Below are 26,083 nucleotides of genomic sequence, written 5' to 3'. Positions count from 1 at the left end.
CAAAATAGTTTTGTACAAGCCACTCATTGTTTTGAAGTTTGTGGTATGTTCCAACTTGACAAAATAGTTTTAAGTCCTGCAAGGGAAATGGTGTATAATTAATAAAATAACTTAATAATCTAATATGTAAACAGCTTGCTGGATTATAATTATAATTTATGGGTTATAGTGCAACCCTAATCTGGACACACTTCTTAAAAAAAAAAAAACTTTTCAGAAAATCTGTTGTAAAAAGAACTATTTGCTAAAAGGAGAAAAGAGAATGAAACTTATACTCAAGTGAAAAGACCCAGCTCCTAAATTCTATCAAATAATCTAACCTACTTGGCATACAGTAAACTAAAGTAAGGGCTTCCCGGGTGGCGCTAGTGGTAAAGAACCCACCTGCCAATACAGGAGACATAAGAGACGTGGGTTCCATCCCTGGTTTAGGAAGATCCCCCAGAGGAGGGCATGGCAACCCACTCCAGCATTCTTGCCTGAAGAATTCCACAGGCAGAGGATCCTGGCCGGCTACAGTCCAGAGACTTGCAAATAGTCTCTTCACACACACGCATACAAGCACAAACCAAAGTAAACAGTGATTTCCGAAACAGCCTCTAAATCCCTTATAATGTTACATATCTACTGATTCCAGGCACTGGGAAGAGAAAAGGCAGATTTTATCATCTTTATCTTCTGACTCACACTGCAGTCAAGCAGAACATAAGGGGTGTGTGTGTGAGAGACAGAGAGAGAGAAAGAGACCGAGGAGGAGCAGGGGAGAGGAGACCCAGCCCTGGGACATGAGAGGATAAATGATAGAATTATGAGTTCTGCAGAGTCAGTTAGAGAAAAGAGGGCAGAGCCTTTCCACATAAATAGAGCAAGGGGGAAGGGAACAAAGGATGTATGAATGCAAAGTCCGGAAGAGAGAGAAAGCAAGCATGGGACGGGTCGAGCCGGAATCTGGTGAATGCTGCTTTTTCTCAGACCACCAAACCAGTTGACCACGTTAGTTGCGAGCCAGGCGGGATCCCAGCAGAGACCACAGACAGGGTCATTTCCACTGGCTGAGTGGAGAGTGCCATCCGTGGTAGGTCACAGCTCACTGGCTAGACCTCTGACTTCACTTTGTCAGACAGCTGACCTTTCCCAGAAGCCATCTTCCAGGTAGAGAGCAGGAGGGGAGGGGAGGGTGGGAGGCTGCACTGGGTTCCCGGCAGCACTGCTGCTCATGCACACCCACCCCGGGGTCCTTCCTGCTCATCCCAGCCATCTGTCGTCTCCTCCGTCCAGCCCACTTCCAGTCGACTGCCCGCCAGATAAGGAATGTCGTAAAGACAGACATTTGCTGTCTGTGTTATGTGAAACAAAAAGGTAGGAGGGAATGTAAAAATGTTTCCCAAAGTTTCCCCAAAACTTCTATAAAAAAAAAGTCTCCAAGAGTTTCAGAAAACAACAATAATTAGGCCTGTGATTTGCATAGGTACTCATTCTGAAAGAGTAAGTTGTGGTTGCTTTATGGCGTCGCACCAATAAAACAGAGATCACGCTCAGCACTCATCTCGCCCCTTTTATTACCCGTGTGCCACAGCTGTTGGCATTCCTCAGCCTCCTGCACCTAATGATTTTTTAGATCTCTCCTCCCCTGTGCTCTTTACTGTGGATAGGAGGGGCTGCTTAGTAATTCTACACCTGTTCAAGTCCACGCCTATCAACTTGCTAAGCTTCCCAGACAAGTGCGGGGCAAAGCATGAGAACTCCTGAGTGGAGTGGAGGGGTGGAGACGGAGGCGGCTGCGCCTGGATTTGGCTTTTCAGAATTTTTTGCCAGGAAAATCAAATGTATTTCCTACCATGGCGGTTGATGACAGCAATTTATATTCCAGGAAGAAGAACAAACTAAATTCATCGCAAAATGATTATAAATCATCAAGACGGAGCAGCCTGCCACCTGAATTACTCATAGGAAATGATATTAAAGCAAGACTTCAAAGAAACTTTAGAAACTTGGAACCCATTCACCTGAGGCGCCCAAAAAAGAGACCATCCATATTTCCAGGTAGGATTTGTTTCAATTGATGCCTGCCGGTTAAAACAACAACAAGGATTGTATTTCATTTCTAACGATCAGATGTGTTACATTTCAGATTAACTTGGGACATATCTGAGAACTTGAGGCAGTAAAGTAAACATGTTTAATTGAAAAAAAAAAAAAAGAACAGTTCTTTCACCTGAAAGCACTCTCATCCTTTTTCTTTTCTTGATTTATTTTCATATCTTTAAGGGTCTGTAAATAGGTGTCTCTTTGACTTTAAGTATCTGTAAATAGGCAGCTATTCTGTCGGGCTGCGGAATCTGGGACCTGCTTTGCTTGCAGTCCTGGAGAATTCCATGCTGCATTTCATTTTCTGACATATTTTCTTTATTTTGCAAGATTATTGGATTGTTGAGTGAAGCTGATGTTTGTGTGCACCAGAAATTAATGCCATTAAATACTCAAATGCATGCTTCAAATTCCTGTCTTGCATCAGAGCCTAAAACCATTTGTAGTAAAGGGCTCGATTAAGGTGGAGTGTACTGGAGCTCAGAAGACTCCCAGATTTCAATCTCGATAAAGAGACTCTGGTGGTGGCCTTAGGTGGCCAAGCCTGGTATTACAGGTGTGTAGATTGTATAAAGTGCCTGTGACAGTGAACTCTCGCTGAGGTATCACTGGTGCGTGATCCCTGGAGAGGATGAATTATTTAGTCAACTTATTTCAGTACTGTTTGCGTTGGAATTTTCTGGAGAAACTGAAAGTGGCCTTTTGTTGTGATTGATTGATTGGTTAGATTGATAGATTAGACCCAACTGCTGAAATCTAATTCTGTGATGATAGAAAATAAACGAGGCAAATTCATTCAAGCTTTCCTTCGTCATAAAAATGAAACATACCCCCTTCACAGTCTTTGTACTGTTTTAGGAAATATTGAACAGCTAGGTGATGATTTAGAAATGTGGGCCACCAAGGCCGCAAGCTGAAAATTTCAGTTCATAAGGAAGTTCTTCTGTTCATGAAGTTCTTGGGTCAGTGATGCTACCCTGGTGTGAAAATACTCTGCGGGAAAAAGCAAAGCCCGGGCTGCAGTGGGCCAGAGGTGTACGTGTGTAGGTGCATTGGCAGGAGAAGGAAGGGGATGGTGGAAACAAGGCTGCGAGGAGGAGCGCTTGAGTGACTGCAGTATCTGAAAACACAGTAGCTTTCTGCGTGTTCTCTTTGATCTGAAAGTAAGAGGAGCCCAGACCTGCCTCGCTCTCCTGAGCCTGTGTGACACGAAACGCTTTCTGTAGAGCTGGTTCCCTAGCCCTTCTTCAGAAACCTGATCCCAGGCCTGTTCTTCACCTTCTGCTCTTTCTTCTCCTTGCTTTTGGTTTAATGTATGGGAATCCATATGGACTTCCCTGGTGGCTCAGTGGTAAAGAATGTGCCTGCCAATGCAGGAGACACGGGTTCGATCCCTGGTTTAGGAAGATCCCCTGGAGGAGGAAATGGCAACCCACTCCAGTATTCTTGCCTGGGAACTCCCATGGACAGAGGAGCCATGGGGTCGAAAAGAGTGGGACGTGACTGAGCCCAACATTGGGATCCAAGTGTGTCGTGATTCACCAGGCTTTTCTCTACCACCCCTCCCCCACACTTCCAGACAGCCAGATCCCAGAATATCTCACCCTCTCCAGCCCCCATTTCCGTTTTGCCTTCTCTTTCTAGAAGGTCATCTCGCTCCAGGCTGTCAGCTACAATCACGGAATTATGAGAAGACCTCTAGCTCGAACCTCACACAAGTCATTCCTTTCTAAGAACTTGGACTGTCCTAATTAATTGGACAGGGTGGAGTTGTGAAAGAGGCGTTGAACTTAGGGGACTTGGGTTCTAGTGTAGACTGTGTCCCTAAAGGGCCAGTCTCCAAGCCACCTCACCGACCCCTGTGGCCTTCAGTGACATTCTTTTTCTTCTGCCTAGTTCTACTGCCATTCCCCACCTTGGGGACAGCAAGAGGGGATGAACTCTTAACAGCCTCCCTGTGTGCCACGGTATCCAGGTGACAAGGTGGAAAGTTACCTGCCTGAAGTTTGAACAATGCTGGCTACTTCTTTTTTGTCTAAATTCGATTTCAAATAAACCACAACTTTATTGTCATGCAGGTTGTACTAACTTCTTTTTACGATAGATGACTTAGAAATACCCTGGCCTGAAAAACCCACCGCAGCTCCTAAAGGTCAGCTGAAACAGAAATGTACATCAAGTGTGTTGCTGTGCTCAGTCATGTCTGACTCTCTGCAACCCCCATGGACTGTAGCTCACCAGGCTCCTCTGTCCACAGGGATTCTCCAGGCAGGAATACAGGAGTGGGTTGCCATGCCCTCCTCCAGGGGATCTTCCCAACCCGGAGATCAAACCCAGGTTTCCCACACTGCAGGCAGATTCTTCACCATCTGAGCTGTGAGGGAAGCCCAAGAATACTGGTGTGGGTAGTCTATCCCTTCTCCAGGGGATCTTCCCAACCCAGGAATCGAACCAGTGTCTCGCGCATTGCGGGCAGATTCTTTACCAGCTGAGCTATCAGGGAAGCGCCTGTATGATATGTAGTGACATGTAAAGAGCAGATACAATGTGGGACCAAGCATCAGGGAAATTTAGGCACCAACTCGAAATGGTAACTATTGTTCTCATTTGTCTGATGAGATTCAAGATTGAAGCCGCGTCAGTGTTCTGACGTGTATTCACTCTGACCCTTACAGACTCCCAGATAGCGTTCTCCTCCATCTCAAGTCCCCTGTTCTCAGTGCTGAGCCAAGCGATTGACTGCTGTGTTGATCAGTTCATTCTTTCACTCATGCAATATTCATTTAGTTCTTGCACTTGGCTAGGTTGGACCATGAAGAAGCAAGCTACATGTTATTCTGTTCTTATTGCCCATTTCTCCTCTAAGGACCATCCCACATGTCAGATGGTTATCTATCCAAAATGAAAATGTGTTTGTTTTTCATTCCCTTAAATTCTTCAATGACTTCCTTTGCTCTTAGGATAAAGTCCAGACTCCTTAATGCAAAGTACACGAGACTGCTTACCCAACCAGTGCTTCTGTCCTTGGCCCATCTCTTAGCATTCCTCCTCTTGCAGTCCTGCAAACCCAGCCCACTTCAGATCCACATGGCCCCATCACACCTGCTCTTCTGGGTTAAGTGCTGTATCACCTACGTGCCCAGTTTCACCTGACTAATTCCTACCTTAGCTTCAGGTGTCAGCTTGACCACCCTCTTAGGGAATGTCCAGGAAGTTTTCCTGGCCCTCCCAGCTGGGTTGAGTCTATTCTCTGTTCCTTCTCTGGACTTTTCCCTATCACAACACTTATTGTATTGTAATTATCTGTTTACTTGTCTATATCTTCCACTAGCCCGGGAGCCAGGGACCATATCAGTCCTGTTAACCATTGTGTCCCTTGTACCTGTCACGATGCTTGGCGCATAGCATGAGCTCAGTAAATATTTATTCAGTTGACTCAAACTGTGGTGGACGGAGTGAGCTCCTGGCATGCCTGTGCACTCTGTATGCCCCCTTCACCCTCCCATCCTCTCTCACCTCCCAATACACACACACACACACACACACTGCACACACACACCACACACACCATACACACACACACACAAACACCACACACACACATACCACACACACACCACACACACACACACACCACACACACACACACACCACACACACCCACACCACACACACAACACACACACACATACCACACACACACCACACACACACACCACACACACACATACCACACATACACCGCACACACACACACACACCCCACACATACACCGCACACACATACACACACCACACCCACACCGCACACACATACACCACACACACACCCCACATGCCACACCACACACACACACACTGCACATATATACACCACACACACATACACCACAGATAACGCACACACGCACGCATGCACACACGCACACACACACACACACCGTACCTGTGTTCCTGTTCTGCCCTTTCTTCCCTTCTCCACCTGGGCTTCAAGGCCTGATTCAAAACTTCTGTCTTCTGTAATCACCCAGTCTTCTGGCCTCTCTTGGGTTCTCCTCTGTGCTGACCACCTCCTTGGCTTCATTACTGCATAAAGAGTCCTTCCCTTTCTTCCTGGGGTTGTGTTCAATTGTCTTAGGTTGTGAAAGGCTTCAGTACTTTGTTGCTTGGTGGCAACTGTTAAGTTTCGTACAGAAACTCTTTGAAAACAGGGACGTATATGTCTTCGAGTGGCCCAGTTGTATCAGAGAAGGAGTTGGGCATCCTAGGTGGTCAGTGTTCAGTGAAGTTAACTAATTAACTTCAATTAGTGGTGAGTTAACTAATTTACTGTGAGGCAGGGTCCATGCTGTGGAGCCCATCTCATTCTAGCTCTAGAAGAGAACGAGTTGGCAGCAGAGATTGTCAAAGGGCAAGGTCTTTATCAATGATGTTCATCACTGTAGGAACTCCCCATGAAGGGGAGTGCAGGTACCCCTGTCTCAGTATGTAATTCATTCATTAAAATGTGTTAGGATCCTCTGTATCCCAGGATCTATTCTAGCCCTTGGGAAGACAGCAGAAAAGAAGACAGTTTCTTATGTGACTGATAGGAAAGAATTTTCCTAGCAGGACGCCTTGCATACCATATAATCCGGCAAATTCCTTGAGTCAAGGAATGAGGGGACACCGTACTCACAGCAATGAATCGTAAACAAAACTAGTACATATAAACATCCTATTCATATGATTTTTACCAAATCATCAAAAATTAACCATTTATCTTTCTCTTGAAGAAGCCTCAACAGTAGAACTAGTTTGAGTTGCTCATTTGAAGTTCCACCATCTCAGCTCCACCAGGCCAGGCATTAAGAATGTACATAGGTCTTGGGACTTCCCTGGTGATCCACTGGGCTAAGACTCTGAGTTCCCAATGCAGGGGGCCTGGGTTCGATCCCTGGTCAGGGAACTAGATACCACATGCCTCAACTAAGACCTGGTGTAGCGCTCCACCACCACCAAAAAAAGTGTAGGTAGGTCCCTAGCAGGCAGGCAGCCTGACTTCCTCATCCTCCTGAAAGAATTCCAGCAGCTTCAGAGCAGAGGGCTCAGCTCAGTGATCTAAGAAAGCAAAGGAGGAGAGAGAAGTGGTCCTAACACATACCACACCCATGGGCATGTCAGATTGAAGTGAGCATCTCTTCCTGCACATGGAACAGAGTGGGGCCCAGGTCCCAGGTGTCAGAGGCTGTTCACTCAGCTCTCCTAAGCAGACCAGTTGATGCATCTCATCTGCTCAGTCTTAAAATATCCTACGGATTTTTCAGTCATCTGTTTGAGAAGTGAGGAGCCATCTGCCTGGAGGAAACAGGCCGTTCCGCGCGTACTTCCTTGTTGCTTAGAGGATGAGTGTGGGGAGTCTGCTGGGGCTGCAAGGAGCAGGGCCTTTCCAGGCAGGACTCACATAGCAGATATTCCAGCGATATAAGTGAACCTCCATTCTTGTTTTTAAAGCAGTTCTACTCCAGAGGCTTTCTTTTAAAAAGAATATCCACAATCTAAAAAAAATATCATTTAAATCATTTTAATAATAAAACAGAATTTCAACATTTCTGGCTTCCTGGGTGTCTCAGTGGTAAAGAATCCGCCTGCCAATGCAGGAGACTCTGGTTTGATCCCTGGGTTGGAAAGATCCCTTGGAGGAGGAAATGGCAACCCACTCCAGTATTCTTGCCTGGAAAATTCCATGGACAGAAGAGCCTGGTGGACAAGAGTCCATGGGGTTGCAAAGTGTCGAGACACTACTTATCAACTAAACAATAACAATAAAGTAAAATTTCCCCTTGCTGCACGTAGGATTTTATTGGAAACACAGGGAAGCAGTAAGAACAGTAGCAGCTAGGTGGTTCTGGGCTCCCCGAGGTGGCCAGAAGGACACAGTGAGGCTGAAGAGTTGGGCTGGGTGCCCTCCTGGGAGCCTCTTATCCTGGGCGCAGGGAAGGACTGTAATTAAGCTGCCTCCCCCAGTACTGTGTTGGCTGTCAGAATTCTGTCACTCAGGCCTCTGTTGAGTAGTGATTGGATGACAGTCCAGCAGGGCCTTCCAGGGACCAAGAGACCGCCATAGCGCCTCCTTAAAGATGTGCTGTAAACTGGGCTTCCTGGGATCCTGTGCCGCTGGGTTCAGTGGCTCCTCTCGGTGACATCAGGACCCATGTTTCCCATACCTGGGTGTCCCCACAACACCCACCTCAGGACTTTGATGTGGGAGGTGCCCTGAAGGTGGTAAGATGGGCAGACAGGGTGGAGGCGGGTGCGAACGAATGTGTCATCACCGATCCAGGGCCCCACCCCCATCCATCTGTCCTGCCCATCAGGTCATGTGACTTCCTTCTGCAGCAGCTTCCAGAGGTGGCCGTGCTCCAGACTAAGGTCAGGGAGCCCCAAAGGCGCAAGTTTGAACTGCTTCTCTTGTGAAAGGGTTCCAGCTGAAGGATTTCACAAAGTATCTACCTCACAACCAGGTTCAAGTTCTAACCGCCCCCCCCCCCCGCCGTCTTACGAAATGTGTAAGCTCAAATGAGTCACTTGATCTCATAGAACCTTTTTATTTTTTTACTTATCTAGTTTTTCCTAGTTGCTGAACAAATACTTTCTGTTGGAAAAAATAGATAAATAAATAAACAGTTGAGAAACTGAAATTAAGTGTAAACTTCCAGGCTATTAAACACCGGAGCCTTCTTTCTATTCCTCCTCTCGGAAACTTTTTTATTTCTTCATCTGTAACATGGGTATGAATATCCAGTGTCACCAAATCCCATGAAACTCAGATGAAATAGTGCATGATGATGAAATGATACACAGCTGGAATTGACAGTGTTCGCTTATTCTTTGGTGGTATCGAAGGTCTTGTTTCTCAAAATTTGTGCTTTTCATGGGTAGGTGTGATTGAAACACTTTTGCAAATCTTCATGGTAGGAGAATTATCCTAAGTTGCTAACCAGACCCTCTGTGAATGTAAATTCTGTGTAAGGAGACGATGCTACTAAAAGACCTGTTAATTTCATTTTCCAAGAAAAAGAGGATAACACAGAAACTCTTGTCATGATATAAATATCCATATATTTTCTCAACATGAATTATCAAACTTGAGAGTGTTGTCATGACAGGCCTCTAAAAAAACTGTTCTGTATAAGTAACAACACTGTCGGTGATTTCAAAACTTAGTTGTGGCCTTGTTATGTTTAATAATTTTTCTTAGTTTTGTCTAAGGCCCTGCTTTTGGAAATTTATCCCTGGCTTTCCTTTGAACCAAAAGTTGGAATAGGATGGTAATTTGTTTGTAATTATATATAATATATAGCTTATCTATATGATTATAAATGAATTAACCACTTGAAATTCATCTTTTTAAATATTAGGAGTATTTAGACTTCAAAACTTTTGAATGTCAAAAATTTGACATTTGGGGGAAACGGAGGTCAAGTGTTAGGACTTGTTGCTTTCACTGCTGGAGTTCACTTCCTGTTTGGGGAGCTTAGATCCTGCAAGCTACTTGGCACAGCCAAAAAAAAAAAATTGACATTTTAATTTAAAATATTTATAGCATTTTTCCAAGTCTGTGAGTCCGTTTAAGTAAGTTTATTTGTGTCATTTATTTTTAAATTCCACATATTAGGGATGTTATACAATATTTCTCCTTCTCTGTCTGACTTACTTCATTTAGTTATGGTTGTCAGGGGGATGGATGTGGGGAAGGGATAGTTAGGGATTTGGGGATGGACAGATACACACTCCTATATTTAAAGTGGATAATCAACAAGAACCTATTGCATAGCACAGGGAACTCTGCTCAATGTTATATGGCAGCTTGGATGGGAAGGGAGTTGGTGGGAGAATGGCTACACGTGGTATGGCTGAGTCCCTTCACTGTTCACCTGAAACTATCACAAATTGTATGTTAATTGGCTATATCCCAATACAAAATCAAAAGTTAAAAAAAAAATATTTACAGCATTTCTTACTCAAAAATATTAATGAAGCAAAAACTGAGGAATCCTCTTTTCTTAATCAAATGTATTTTTTGGACAAGTTTCTTCAAGAAGGCAAAATTTCTGTTCTCGTTTTGCTTTGTTCTATTTTCTAAAAAGAGACAAAGCCAAAAACCTTTAATGAGGCTATTAATATGGTGATCCAGTTAATTTTAAGGAAAACAAAAATGCTAATACTATAAACATGCACGATAAACAAAGGGAAATAAGTTTTACCTTTATTCAGGGACCCAGAATAAACAGAAGGTGTTAGATTTACAGCTTGACTTCAGACTTTTTCTCATTGTCATAAAAAGATAAATAAATACAAATACTATGGTTCTGAAGACAAGACTTACAATATAAGTATATTAAGAGGTGGCTTAAACACTCTTGTTCTAAAAGCAGTTCATTTCCTTTGCTGATCTATAGCAAATGTGTAGCTGTACAAACTTATTTCCATTCTTAACATTCTAAGTTCTAGTAGTCATATCTAGACTGTGAAAAGATTATATATTCTTACATCCACGTAACTTTATATTAAGATCCCTGGTGGCTCAGACAGTGAAGAATCTGCCTGCAATGAGGGAGTCCTGGGTTCAGTCCCTGGGCCAGGAAGATCCCCTGGGGGAGAGCATGGCAGCCCACTCCAGCCTTCTTGTCTGGAGAATCCCATGGACAGAGAAGCCTGGTGGGCTACAGTGCCCAGGGTCACTAAGAGTTGGAGATGACAGAGCAACTTTATATTTACTCAAGCTACTTCAGTGATAATTTTAAATATTTTTTATTGTTTTCATGAGTAATGTACTCTTAACAAATATTTAGCAGGGGGAATGGTCATCCAGTTACCCAGCTAAATAAATAAATGACCAGCCCCCAACATTCCTTTATTTCAAATAGTTTGGGAGTCTGTAAAGAATGTTTACCTTCAAATTTTAACTAGAATACCTCCCACTTTTCTTTAAAGTCTAGGAAAATGTAGACTTAGGAATAGGGGTTTACAAAATGAGCTTAAACAGGTAGTCATGTTTGGGTGACATGCATGTAAAAACTCTCATTACACAATGGTCCGGTTGTTTTTAAGTCACAAGTTTAAAACCTCTCATCTTGAGTGGGACATGAATTAATTTTTTTTGTGTGCCAAGCAACTTATTATCAGAGCTATCTTTGAACATCCTGGGAGTTCAGAGCCCCAAGGTGGAGGAACCAGGAAGAGGGTGTGTACTTTTGGCAGGAGATCAGGTTTCTCTATGGTCCTCCCTCAGCTATCAAATCGCTCTTCTGTCCCACCCTGATACTTAAGAAAGATTGAATCCTCTTGATGGATAATCAATACTGGATGGCATCTTGGAGCAATTATGGGCCAGAAAGATTCAATTTAATGAAACATTCTTTTAAGTATCAAAATAGCTCAAGGATAAGGACTTCCCTGGTAGCTCAGTGGTAAAGAATCCACTTGGCCAGTGCAGGAGACACAGGTTTGATCTGTGGTCTGAGAAGATCCCACATGCTATGGAACAACTAAGTCTGTGCACCTCAGCCACTGAGCCTGTTCTCTAGAGCCTGGGAACTATACAACCACTGAGCCCATGCACCACAATGAGCCTGGGCTCTGCAATAAGAGAAGCCACGGCAACCAGAAGCCCGTGCACCACAGCTAGAGAGTAGGCCCTGCTCACTGCGACTAGAGATACGTCTGCCCAGCAATGAAGACCCAGCACAGCCAAACATAAATAAATAGTTATTTTTTAAAAACAGTGCCCAAGGATAAAGGAAGCTATGCCGTGAGAAAGACAACATCTATTCAACAAAAATCTAAGCTATCTTGTTGATTCGTCTACTAGATGCAAAACACTGTGAAGGCCGAGTTGATGGTTAAGACACTGATACACAGCAATTTGTTCCCTATCTAATTTTTTACCGGGACAGTTCAGCTCAGTTCAGTCACTCAGTCGTGTCTGACTCTTTGTGACCCCATGAATTGCAGCACGCCAGGCTTCCCTGTCCATCACCAACTCCCAGATTTCACTCAAATTCACGTCCATCGAGTCGGTGATGCCATCCAGCCATCTCATCCTCTGTTGTCCCCTTCTCCTCCTGCCCCCAATCCCTCCCAGCATCAGAGTCTTTTCCAAAGAGTCAACTCTTTGCATGAGGTGGCCAAAGTACTGGAGTTTCAGCTTTAGCATCATTCCTTCCAAAGAACACCCAGGACTGATCTCCTTTAGAATGGACTGGTTGGGTGCATTAATTTGGGTGTCCCTGCTTCTCTGTCACCAGCATTTAAGGCTCTGTGTTGCACCAGCTAATAGCAATACTGACACCGTGTCATCTAGCACAGAAGCCCTAATTGGCAGTGGAGTGTCTCCTACAGGAAAATGCCAGGGAACTGTAATTGTCCTCTGCATTAGGGGGTTTTGCTGAGGGGTTGTTTACCTATTGTAATTTGGGCCTCTTCTGCACTCTCTGGAACATAGCTAAGTGGGAGAGGGTCATAACTCCACTGTTCCTTCTCAGAGTTCAGCTCAGGAAGGGTTTCCTGTCTTTTGAGATTTTCAAATGCTTGTACAACTAAAGGAATATTAATTTAGCAACATAGGGCATTTATTTTCAATCAGTGTTGCAAATGCAAATTACTGAAGGGGGTTTTTCAGAATCCACAGCCCTGGAGAACTCTGGGGAGCAGGGGCTGAGCTTCTAACTGCAATGTGAAAATTTTCCCCACATACTTGGGAATTTTTGTTTGTCCCCGTCCCCTAGTAGAGAACTCTTGACTTAAAAGTAGCAAAGATCCTAAAGATCAAAGTCATTCTTAAACTCTCTCCTGTTTCACATATAGGAAGCAGAAGACCCCCGCCACATCCCAGCTTCTTTTCATCTGGTCCCCTCCCTCTCACACCCAGCCATCACCCACCTCAACTATCAGTATGTTCTTGGGCAAGAAGAGAACCTACATTTTTTCTCCTAACAGTGCCTGGTTTTGAGTTCCATTATATAGAGACTTCCTCCTGGTTCATCTAGGTCTTTGTTCTAACCCCTGCTCACATCAGAGGGTGAAACACTAGGACTTTTCCTCCCACCCCTTGGTCCATTTAAAAAATTGTAACAATGCTATGGGCTGAATGTTTATGTCCCCCCAGAATCCATATGTTGAGTAATCCCCAGTGCAATGGCATTTGGAGATGGGATTTTTGGTGGCAGTTAGGTCATGAGGAGGGAGCCCTCACTAATGGAATTAGTGCCCTTGTGGAAAGATACAGAGGAGAGGTGATCTTTCTTGATTTGTTTCTCTTTCCATCCCTGTGGTGGGGAGATCCCCTGGAGAAGGGAATGGCTACCCACTCCAGTATTCATGCCTGGAGAATTCCATGGACAGACGAGCCTGGAGGGCTACAGTCCACAGGGTCACAAAGAGTTGGAATGACGGAGCAACCAACACTTTTTTTTCTGCCGTGTGAGGACACAGCAAGAAGCCAGGAAGAGGGTCTCACTAGACACCAAACCAGCCAGCACCTTGATCTGGGACTTCCCAGCCTCCAGGACCATGAGATGTAAATGTTTGCTGTCAAAGCCACCTGGTCTATAATAATTTGTTATAGCAGCCTTAATTAACAAAACCAATTGGATGAGTAATAAACATTTGAGACCTTAAGAAGAAACACTGTCAAACAGTACAAGTAATGTAATAAAATATAGAAATGTTTAATTAATAAAAGTTGATGAATATCATACATGATACTTAGTGCTGCACAGAAACTGCATTATTCAGAAATAAACTAGAATGACTTACTCCCTTTTGTTATTGAATCACATCCATAAATAACAGTTGAGCAACTTCTCAAAAGAAATATTGCCAAAATGTAATTACTTTTAATAAAGATGCCACAAATTGCTACATAATTATTTAAATAAAAGGCAATGCAGTTTTGGAAGACTCTATAAACATCCCAATGTTGTAGCCTTGTACTTTGTCTTAATTTCTGCTAAATTAGAAAGTGCTCTGCTGTTTCAAATATACCCGTACTATTCAGTCCTTTAGTAAAAAGTAGGTGACTAAAATCTATATGCTTAACCATGCTTAACAAATATTTATAATGATGGAACCCATTTTATTGGGAGTAAATAAGCTTCTGATTTCTATGCCAAATACTCCCACAAGCATAAACATGGAGGGCAGCAAGCAGGAAATGGTCTGGAATTATATCCTTCATGAACAACCTGAACTGAAAATGCAAAATCTCCATCAATGGGGTCATGGTTGGGGATAAGGAAGTACAAAGGAAGTCCAGAAGGAATTTATGTAACATACTCAGGAGAGGGATCTTGAAAACAAAAAAAAAAGCAAGCAAAAAGAAAATAATGTTATACTTACATCCACAATCACCCCTCCCATCACAGCAGGGAATTTGTGGGGTGGTTTTTAGTTTAAAATTTTTACCGCTACGGACAGGGAAAAATGACTTGCAGAAATGAAGCTGGGTTTGGTGCTTGCCTCTGGGGAGTAGAATGACCAAATGTGTTAGGCTCTCAGTTGTGTCTGACTCTGCAACCCCATGGACTGTAGACCACCAAGCCCTGTGTCCATATGGATTCTCCCGGCAAGAATACTAGAGTGGGTAGCCATTCCCTTCTCTAGGGGATCTTCCTGACCCAGGGATCAAACCGGGTTTCTTGCATTGGCAGGCGGATTCTATATCTCCTGAGCCACCAGGGAAGCCCTCTGGGAAGCTCCTTAAATGTCACTAAGATGGTTAAGAGGGAGGGTAGCAGCAAGAGTATAATTCTTGTTTATTTGATAAGTAATGGTTCTCTTTATAAATGGCTCTTTTAAAGTTTCCAAACATTAAAAATAATGATGAGCTAACATAAGATAAATGAAGTGAGACAGGAAGAGTGGAAGGCAGGAAGTGTTGTTCCCCCAAACAACAATGGATTGTGTGTCTCTACCCAACCACTGCCTTGGGGAATTGATTTACAGGAAATTGGAGCAATGGGGAGGGTGACAGAGGAAGCCCAGAAGAGTCCATTGGCTTCTCCTCATTGTCACTCCTTGAAAGGCTTCCCAGCTCACCCTGTACATTATTGCTTTAAAACAATGTTAAGACCTAACTCAGTTGTATTTGGGCAGCAGAGGTAGAAATTACTGATATATGAGGTGCTAATGTTCAGACAGAAGTCTAGCATTGCACATTACTTTCATTAAGTTGGAAAACACAATGTGTAGGAGTTGAAAAATTTACTCAAAAATCCACCACACTCTTACAGGGGCTATAGTAGAGGGTTCTGCTTCTTTAAAGTGTGGACATTTGAGGTGAACACATTAACATTGATTAATATGTAATTGTTGAGACTTCTCTAGTGGTCCAGCGGTTAAGACTCTGTGCTTCCAATGGGGCTCAATCCCTGGTCAGAGAACTAAGATCCCACGTGCCATGCAGCGTGGCCAAAACAAAAATGTAGTTGTTGCTCACAAAATACAGGTTAATCAGCTGACCAGACTTCTGTCTCTGCTCTGGGCCAGAGTGTTTACAAGCCCTTGCTTACTCTACAGTTGTCATCTGGACGTCTCACATGGCTGTGTGCTACTGATCGCTGGATGGAATGGTCTCCTGCGTTGGCAGGCGGGTTCTGTACCACTTGTGCCGCCTGGGAAACCCTCTTATAGTGTCTGCTCTACCAGTATTCTTCAACCTCTGGACATCTCGGTGTCTTCTTCTTTTCTTCTCCCATCTGTTCTTTCAGATTCCTTTCTACCACCTGTCTCCAGAATTTCATGTTCTTCTCCTTCTGTCATATAGAACAATTCAGATCTTTCCAGCTCTTACCCGCAGCTCTTCTTCAGGCCTATCACAGCACATCCAGAAACAATTGAGGTGCTCATTGAAATCAAAGGGCCATCTGAGGTTACTTCCTTTAAGCCCATGGTTATCTTAAGGGTACATAAGAACCATCTCAACTTTTGTTAAAATTAAATTCAGATGCTGGCTCATCCGGTTTGGAGTTGGCTGGGGAATACTTAGCTTCCCAGGTAGCTCGGTAGTAAGGAACCCACCTGCCAATGCAGGAGACGAAAGAGATACAGGTTCAATCCCTGGGTCTTGAAGATAACCTGTAGGCAAGCATGGCAACCTACTCCAGTATTCTTGCCTGGAGGATTCCATGGACAGAGGAGCCTGGTAGGCTACAGTCCATGAGGTCTCAAAGAGCTGAACATGACTTAGCAACTGGGCACTCGGAGTACTTACTTTTAATAGTCATGATTTGATTCTGATTGAGGAATCTTCTCAAATCTGTGGTTTTTCTGGTAGTCATGCATGGATGTGAGAGTTGGACTATAAAGAAAGCTGAGTGCCAAAGAATTGATGCTTTTGAACTGTGGTGTTGGAGAAGACTCTTGAGAGTCCCTTGGACTGCAAGGAGATCAAACCAGTCCATCCTAAAGAAAATCAGTCCTGGATATTCATTGGAAGGACAGATGCTGAAGCTGAAACTCCAATACTTTGGCCACCTGATGCAAAGAACTGACTCATTAGAAAAGACCCTGATGCTGGGAAAGATTGAAGGCAGGAGGAGAAGGGGACGACAGAGGATGAGATGGTTGGATGGCATCACTGACTCAATGAACACAAGTTTGAGTAAACTCTAGGAGTTGGCAATGGACAGGGAGGCCTGGCATGCTGCAGTCCATGGGGTCACAGAGTCGCACACAACTGAACTGAACTGAACTGAGGAGTCTTCAGCATCTTTGAGAAACTCTATAGTTTAATAAGGTTCATCCTCTATAGGCGGCAGTTGGAGTCAGATAGCAGGGTTTTCCTCCTTTACATATAGAACGTACCTACTGAATCCTGGAAAGACCCCCACTGGGATGTCTCTCCATCATCCTATTTATTGCTTGACGTCTTACAGTGTAAGCCCAGAATCGCTCTGCTTAGAAGCTCTGTCCATTAAAACTTTGGTAGACTCATTAGTGCGGATGAGAGTCGTATTTCCTATCTTAAGAGGATTTATCTTGTCAAACATGTTTGTGTTCACTTGAACAAGCCCAGTGACCCATGTAACCAAGTTACATAGAGGACAGAGCTTGCTCTGGGTTGATCCAGGGAACTTTGCTTCCCATCTTCCAGTGAGGTAGAACAGAAGACAGGCTTAAGGGATCAGGAAGTAAGACCATCGTGGCTTAGCAGAAGGCACATTATTTTCTATTTTTAATATCCAGAGTGGTTGTGATAAGTTCACATTGATTTGGGCAACATTTTTTGATATTAGCTTTGTTTTCTGCTCCATTTACAGGATAGCTATGTCTCTTTTAAGAGTTAATTTAATTATCATGCAAACCAGAAACTGATCAGAGGGTTATTGTAAATGTATAAATTATCCATACTATCAATTAATAAAAATTAATAAATTCTCTTACAGAATGCATTTCATTTTTTAATAAGACTTTAAAAAAAAGTATTTATTTGGCTGCACTGAGTCTTAGTTGTAGCAGGTGGGATCTTTAGTTGGTGCATGGCAACTCTTAGTTGTGGAATGTGGGATCTAGTTCCCTGAGAGGAATTGAACCCAGGCCCCCTGCTTTGGGAGCTCAGGGTCTTAACCACTGGACCACCAGGGAAGTCCCCAGTAATGTATTTTTAAAAATTTGTTTTACAGAAATGTGCACTTTTCAGAAAGCTGTCAGTTCTGTTGTGTAAAGAAATATGTACACATCAATACCATCTTTCCTAATCAGTTTACTGTCATTTGTCGTATTTCTGTCATCTTTCTACCTCAATTTTTAGCTTTTTGATTAAAAGAGCCAAATTTTCTATTTCTTTAATGTTCCTGAGACATTTATCCTGTGATTTCTGCCCTCAGTGGGTGTTCAGGAAAATGCTGTGCCCCACCCAGAGCTGTGTCATTTTCCTCTCTTCCAGTAACAGAGTGTGGACCTGGATAAGTAATTTGGCCACCTTGCACACCCTAGAATATTCCTTGGAAAGTGGGATAAAAACAGCATCTGATCCCAAACATCTCTGCTATTTGAAGGACCCCTCTGGAGTCTGGAACTGCATCTGTCATCTTGTAGCTTTTGTTCTTTTAAACATTGAGATACTTTCTAATACCCTGCATTTCCTTTCTGGTGGTTTGTTTACTTTCACTATCTTTACTACACCCTTGAGCATGGCACTGAAGACCCAGGAGCCCTCCCAGGCTGGCCCCATGCTCAGATGAAGGCATCTGAGCATGTCCTTCATCTTTGTCCTGCACACCTCCCCAGCCATTTGATACTATGGACACTCTCTGGTCCTGCTCCTCTCTGCTGGTGTGGGTCTTTACACAGGCTTCCTCATCTGCCCCCTTTGCTTTTATTTGTTATATTCTTTTTCAAGGCTAAGCTCAGGGACTTCCCTGGTGGTCTAGTGGTTAGGAACCTGCCTTTCAATTGAGAGGATGTGGGTTTGATCCCTGGTCGGGAAACAAAGATCCCGCATGCCCTGGGTCGGCTCAGACCATGCACTGCAACCAAGACCGGATGCAACCAAATAAATAAATATTAAGGCTGAGCTCAAATGTTACCTTAGCTCTCAAACTGTCCCTTGTATTCCCACCCTTAGATAATTTAGTTATCCTACCTTTTGTTTTGGAGGTCTTTAAACATTTCTATGGTGTTTAATGCTGTGTGTATCTGAAACAGTATATACCATGAATGAATGAATGAGTGAACAAATGAATGTGCATGCTCAGTTGTTAAGTCATATCCAACTCTTTGCATTCCTGTGAACTGTAGCCCACCAGGCTTCTCTATCCATGGGATTTTTCAGGCAAGAATACTGGAGTATGTTGCCATATCCTCCTCTAGGGGATCTTCCCAACCCAGGGATCAAACCTATATCTTCTGTGTCTCCTAGCATTGGCAGATGAATTATTTAACACTGAGCTGCCAAGAAAGCTCCTGAGAAAATGAATGAATGGATACTTTTCCTGTCTGTCTACATATTAACTGCCTAGTCTGTCTTAGCAATCAATAACAAGCACAAAGCTAAATTATTTCTCAAGAAGTGATAGTCATCCTTGATATTAGTTTTCCAGTGAAAGTGGTTTCTTTTCCTCTATCCAAAGCCCTCAGCTTCTGGACTCCTGTTGTTTTACTCTGGTCTTAGCATATCCCATTTCAAGAGGATTTTTTTCCTTGTAGTATTAACTACTTTAAATTCTTTGCAGGTTTGAATAAGTCCCTTGTGACTTAGAGGGTAAAGCGTCTGCCTGCAATGCGGGTAGACCCAGGTTCAATCCCTGAGTTGGGAAGAACCCCTGGAGAAGGAAGTGGCAACCCACTCTAGTACTCTTGCCTGGAAAATCCCATGGATGGAGGAGCCTGGGAGGCTGCAGTCCATGAGGTCACAAAGAGTCAGACACGACTGAGCAACTTCACTTCACTCACTTTGAGTAAGTGAGAGGTATAATGTAATCTCTTCTGAGCATCATATGAGCTAGATAAAGTCTTTCTTCCATCCAAGGCTGCATCATTTTTTCCACTTCCTTTCCCACTTACTGTATTCTGTATAAAACTGATGTTAGCTGCTTGTGTGTCCATCAAGTTGCCTAATGTTTTGAGTCAGTATCCTTTATTAATTTATTTTGCTCCTGCATCCATGATTGGCTAGAATTCTTTGACAATTTCTTTTTGGCTAATAGATTTACAAAATCAAAACTAAAGCACTTTACTTTTGCTGGTATCATTATACATGTTGCAGTAGCAGAGAATATAATTGTGTTTTGTGCAACACTGTGGAAGAGTTAAGTAGGAAGAATGAAAAGAGACTCAACAAAAAGAAGTAACTGTAAGCTTGTCAGAGTGAATTTCCAAAAACTGTTCATATGGTGACAAGTATATGTAACTTCTGCATTAAATCATCAGGTATAAAATCTTGTTCTGAAGAAAGCTCATCAGAATGATGGTTCTTTGATGTATGGAATGGATTGTTTACCTGATGAAGCAACACAACAGATATGTCAGGAATAACCAGCTTTACAGCTGACGGCAAACTCCCTCGGGCAAGGACTTTATATGTCTGGCACAATTATACTTATTGTGTATCAGTGCTGTGTAAATATTTAATAACAGTTCCTTCCACACCTATTCCAGGCAGGTCGAGCCTTCCTGACTTGTCATGTCGGTAATCAAATATGTATTTCCACATTAATCATTTGAGGTGTGGTGCCACTGTTAGTCTGGTTTCTTTTGGATGATCTATCTTCTCTAGGCTTGGGGTGTGCTCTGGGTGACTGGAATATAGATAAATAGCTGTGAAAAAAAATCTCTTCATTTTTAGAGTTGAATGACTTGCATGGAGTGAGCTATACTTTTTCTTAAAGGCAAGTCACCTTTGTTGGGGGTTACACCAATACCTGGACTTCTTCATCCAGGCTCTTTAATCCACAGCTAGCCTCTGGGCAGCTTTCTTGACCTCTCCTGAGGTCAGTTTGCTCATATGAAAAAGATCTAATCACAAAGGTTGTTTCTGGCACCAAAGTTTTATGTACTGCCTATTTCCAGGTATAATATTGGTGCTCCTTTGCTCAGAAGGAGTAAATGTACTCCTTCTTAAGTCTTTCTAGTAAATGTGGGAAATGCACTACTACTTAAACTTTTCATCTGTTGTCTGATGTTATTTGTTCTTTAAGAGAAATTTATGCAATATTCTTTTTTTTTTTTTTTTGCTTTTTTAAACTGTTTATGGGGTTCTCGTGGCACAAATACTCCTTACCATTCCCTCCTCCAGTGGACCACATTTTGTTAGAACTCTTCATTATTTAGAAGAAGAGAATCATTGTGGGAACAGATTGGAATTCCAAAGCACATACATAGAGAAAAGCATAGCTATTGAATTATGTGAATTTTAAAGGAATAGCACATTTAAATTGATCAGAAAGAACAGAATCTACTGGCTCTGGGAGATAAGTCTACTAATCCTACGAACTCTGCCCCTTGGTTTCTTTATCAGTGAAATGAGATAAAGACTTAAAGGGCCATTGCAGTTACAGGCGTTTCAGTTGGAATGTATAAATGCATGCTCAGTCACTCAGTCAAACTTCCTTGTAAAAAGATGCTTCAAAGGTTGGTGTTTTGAGTTTTCTGCCCCCACCCCTCTCATGACTTTTACCGCAGTTCCTTTATGTCTGGCTCCATTTGGAGCTACTATCTTTGCTCAAACACAGCCCCTCTGATATTTGTTACTGGTGTGCAGCCACACTGATCAGACCACTGTGGTTTGCTTAGTCTCTCAGTCGTGTCTGACTCTTTGTGACCCCAGTGGACTGTAGCCTGCCAGACTCCTCTGTCCATGGGGATTCTCCAGGCAAGGATACTGGAGTGGGTTGCCATGCCCTCCTGCAGGGGATCTTCCCAACCCAGGGATCAAACCCAGGTCTCCCTCATTGCAGGCAGATTCTTTACTATCTGAGCTACCAGGGAAGTCCAGAGGACAGAAGGATTTAATCTGTTGTTTGTTTCCACCAACAATTTCCTCCAAAGGCCCAAGTTTATTTGCCAAAAGTGAAGTAGTTAAGGCCTCATAAAAAAGCTGAGTAAATCCTTTTGGTTTTATTCACCTTGTCTTCCTCTCCTATCTGGGAACTCCCAGTCTACAGAAGTTTCTGGACACTAAGGCTTCCAAGGGTGACTTGGGCAAACAGGAAAAGTTCTTTGGTCCAGGCCAACATTGGGATCATTCCTACTCACTTTCACCCCGTGAACCCCAGGTAGGTTTTTCTGCAGGAGCACAGAGAGTCCACTGATCTTCACAGTTGGGTGACCTTCATCACCTAACAGTACCTATTGTGCTTCCCATTACAATGATTTACCCCTATGTTACTCTCATGTTTAAATTATTAATCTAATTGATCTATTAATACATCAATGCATGAATACACTGAGAATCATATAAGCCACTAACACTGTTGTGACATGTCTTGTTTATCCCTCTAAACACCTTTAAAAATGTATATTTCTTCCAAGTCCCCAATTACGATTTTGACCTCTCCATCATTGACTAGGATCAACTTGCTTACTCCAATCTTTGTTTATGTGTTAGTAAATCTTGTAATCTGTATTGTTATGGTGATTTTTCCACATTGATTCTCTCACCAGTGGCTGCAGTTCATAGAAGAATCATGTACCAGATCGTTCATTCAAGTCATTTATACTGCCAAGACTTTGAGAACTTACTGCATGCCAGGCAGTGGTCTAGAACTTGCCCATAAGTATTCAAGTGTCCTATGACATATACCTCATTTTATCATGCTTCTGTTTATTGTACTTCACAGATACTGCTGTTTTTAAAAGGCTTGTAGCAATCCTGCATTTTCAGACAATAGTTAGCATTAAAGTATTTAAAGTATTCTCTTTTAAAGAATTAGGGAGATGGTTTTGTTTTGTTTTGTTTTGGCTGCACTGGGTCTTCACTGGTGTATGCTTCTTTCTCTAGCAGCAGTGAGTGGGGGCTTGTCTCTAGTTGCAGGGCTTGGGTTTCTCGCTTTGGTGGCTTCTCGTTGCAGAGCACAGTCTCTAGTGTGCATGGGTTTCAGCAGTTGCCGCACACGGGCTCAGTAGCTGAGGCTCTCAGGCTCTGGAGCATGGACTCAGTAGTTGTGGTGCACAGGCTTAGTTGCCACTCAGCACATGGAATCTTCCTGGACCAGGGATTAAACCTGTGTCTCCTGCATTGGCAGGCTGACTGTTAACCACTGGACCACCAGGGAAATCCAACAATAAAGTATTTTTTAATGAAGGTATGTGTGTAGACATAATGCTGTTGCACACAACAGATGACAGTATGGTGTAAATATAACTTTTATATGCATTGGGAAACCAGAAAAATCCATTGGACTTGCCTTATTGCAATATTTGCTTTACTGTAGTGGTCTGGAAATGAACTCATAATATCTAAGGTATGCATATCTCAGCTGAGACTTTAGTGACCCATGTTAGTGACATCAAGGATCACTGATCACGGATCACCATAACATATATAATAATAAGAAAAAGTTTTAAATGCTACAAGAATTAAAAAAACGTGACACAGAGACACCAAGTAAGCAAATACTGTTGGGAAAATGGTACTAATAGACTTGCTCAGCAGAGTTGCTGCAAACCTTCAGCCTGTAAAGTATGTACTGTCTACAAAGTACAATAAAGTTAAGTGCAAAAAAACAAGCTATGCCTGTATTTTTCCCTTCTACTCTGACAATATTTGCTGCATATTTGGGGGAGCTCTGATGTCTCTTGCATACATGATTGTTTTACCTTCTTGGTAAATTGAACTTTTCATCATAAAGTTCTTTGTCTCCTGTAACAATTTTTGATTTAAGGTTTATTTTTTCTGTTGTTAGTATACCACCCCCACTCTCTTTTGATTACTAAAATGAATTATGTTTTCCCATACTTTTACTTTCAAAGTATTTGTGTCTGTTAATCCTTAGAAGTAAGTCTCTTGTAGAAAGCATATACTTGGACTCTGTTTTTGGTTGTTTTTTTTAATCCACTGAGCCAGTCTACATCTTTTGACTGGGGAATTTAATCCATTTACATTAAAGTAATTACTTAAAGACTTCCCTGGTGGTTAAGTGGTTAAGACTTTGCCTTCCAATGCAGGGGGTGTGAGTTCGATCCCTGGGGAGCTAAAATACCACATGACTCACTACCAAAAAAAACATGAAACAGTATTGTAACAAATTCAATAAAGACTTTAAAAACGGCCCACATCTTAGAAATAGTAATTACTATAGAAGGACTCACTATTGCCATTCTTTGTTTTCTGTTTTATTGCTTTTTGTCCCTCACTTGCTTCCTTACTGCCTTCCTTTGTGTTTAGTTGATTTTTCTCTTGTAGTGACATGTTTTGATTTCCTTCTTGTTTCCTTTTACTTATGTTCTGTAGATGTTTTCTTTGTGGTTGCCATGGGATTGCATTGGAGAAGGAAATGGCAGCCCACTCCAGCGTCCTTGCCTGGAGAATCCCAGGGGTGGCGGAGCCTGGTGGGCTGCCGTCTGTGGGGTCACACAGAGTCAGACAGGACTGAATCGACTTAAGCGAAGCTAAGTGATAACTTCAACTGCATACAGAAACTCTACTCATTTAAGTCTCTGCCCCACCTGTATTTACATTATTGACGTCACAAATTACATCTTGGTAATGTGTACCTGTCACCATTGATTTATAACTGTTGATTTAAATGCTTTTGTCTTTTAAAGCCTATTTAAAAATGAGTGGTGGAGTTATGGACCAAAATTGTAAGAATTCAGGTGTTTGTGTTTGTCCCTATGTTAACTTTAACCAGAGGACTTCTGCAGTCAAGTTTCAGGTTCCTATCCAGCATCCTTTTGTCCCAACTTTAAGAACTCCCTTTAGCATTTCTTGTAGGGTGGGTCTAGTGTTAACTCCCTCAGCTTTTGTTTACCTGAGAATGTCTCAATTTCTCTCTCTTATTTCTAAAGAACAGTTTTGCCTTTTGTGGTATTCTCAGATGGTGATTTTTTTTTCTTTCAGTACTTTAAATATATCATCCCCTTGCTTTCTAGCCTGTAAGATTGCTGCTGAGAAATCCACTGATGTTATTCTTGAAATTTCCTCGTATATGATGAACCACTTTCCTCTTGCTGCTTTCGAGATTCTCTCTTTGTCTTCTGTTTTGGTTCTTTTTTTGATTATTATTTGATGATTGGTTTATAATATTCCTTTTTGGTTTATTCTACTTAGAGTTTATTAAGATTCTTGTATGTATATATCCATGTTCTTCTTCAAATTTGGGACATTTTCATCATTTTTTCTTCAAATAAATTCTCTGCCCCTTTCTCTCTCTCTCTCTTCTTCTGACACTCCCATAATGCATATATTAATCTGCTTAATGGTATCTCATAAGTCCTGTATGTTCTCTTCACTTTTCCTCATTCTTTTTCTTTTTGTTCCTCAGATTTAATAATTTCGAATGACCCATCTTCAAGTTTTCTGACTCTTGTTTTTCTGTTGTTGAACTTCTCTAGTGAATTTTTAAATTCAGTTATTTGTTTTTTCCAGCTTGGTAGTTTCTGTTTGGTTCTCTTTTTAAAAAACATTTTTACTGGAGTATAGTTCCTTTACAATGTTGTGTTACTTTCTGCTATACAGCAACGTAGATCAACTGTACATATCCATCTATCGCCTCTGTTTTGCATTTCCTTCCCGTTTAGGTAATCACAGAACACTGAGTAGAGTCTCCTGTGCTATACAGTTGGTTCTCGTTATTTATTTTGTACATATTAGTGAAACTCCAGTACTTTGGCCACCTCATGCAAAGAGTTGACTCATTGGAAAAGACTCTGATGCTGGGAGATTGGGGGCAGGAGGAAGAGGGGATGCCAGAGGATGAGATGGCTGGATGGCATCACCAACTCGATGGACGTGAGTCTGAGTGAACTCCGGGAGTTGGTGATGGACAGGGAGGCCTGGCGTGCTGCGATTCATGGGGTCACAAAGAGTCAGACACGACTGAGCGACTGAACTGAACTGAACTGAGTGTATATATATAGGGATTCCCTGGTGGCTCAGATGGTAAAGAATCTGTCTGTAACACAGCAGACCTGGGTTCAATCCCTGGTCAGGGAGATCCCCAGGAGAAGGGAATGACAGCCCATTCCAATATTCTTGCTTGGAGAATTCCATGGACAGAGGAGCCTGGTGGGCTACAGTCTTGGGCTTCCCTGGTGGCTTAGCTGGTCAAGAACCCACCTGCAATGTGGGAGACCTGGATTAGATCCCTGGGTTGGGAAGATCCCCTGGAGAAGGAACAAGCTAAGCACTCCAGTATTCTGGCCTGGAGAATTCCATGGGCTATATAGTCCATGGGGTTGCAAAACGTCAGACACGACTGAGTAACTTTCAGCGTATATGTGTCGATCCCAGTGGTTCTTTTATTAATAATCTCTTTATTGATAGTCTCCTTTTGTTCATGCATTGTTCTCC

The 26,083-nt window shown here is 42.6% G+C and overlaps 1 protein-coding gene across 3 annotated transcripts in view; it reads left to right on the top strand.

Annotated features, from left to right (window-relative positions):
* The first annotated feature begins 506 nt into the window (after nt 1–506).
* FRY (FRY microtubule binding protein) overlaps nt 507–26,083 on the top strand; it is a 323,252-nt gene continuing 297,675 nt past the window's right edge. For 2 of the 3 annotated variants that reach the window (XM_040267100.1, XM_040267099.1), the window contains exons 1-2: nt 507–1,152; nt 1,871–2,043. In XM_040267100.1, coding sequence (XP_040123034.1) covers nt 956–1,152; nt 1,871–2,043 — 370 coding nt within the window. In that variant the 5' untranslated portion in view covers nt 507–955. Of the gene's footprint in view, nt 1,153–1,192; nt 2,044–26,083 lie in introns of those variants that run through there. The other variant, XM_040267101.1, reaches the window with a different exon arrangement.

The sequence above is a fragment of the Oryx dammah genome, unplaced genomic scaffold (assembly GCF_014754425.2).
Source record: "Oryx dammah isolate SB20612 unplaced genomic scaffold, SCBI_Odam_1.1 HiC_scaffold_24, whole genome shotgun sequence".
Taxonomy (NCBI): domain Eukaryota; kingdom Metazoa; phylum Chordata; class Mammalia; order Artiodactyla; family Bovidae; genus Oryx; species Oryx dammah.
The sequence above is the reverse complement of the archived record's forward strand: the minus strand, read 5'-3'. Positions and strand labels throughout refer to the sequence as shown.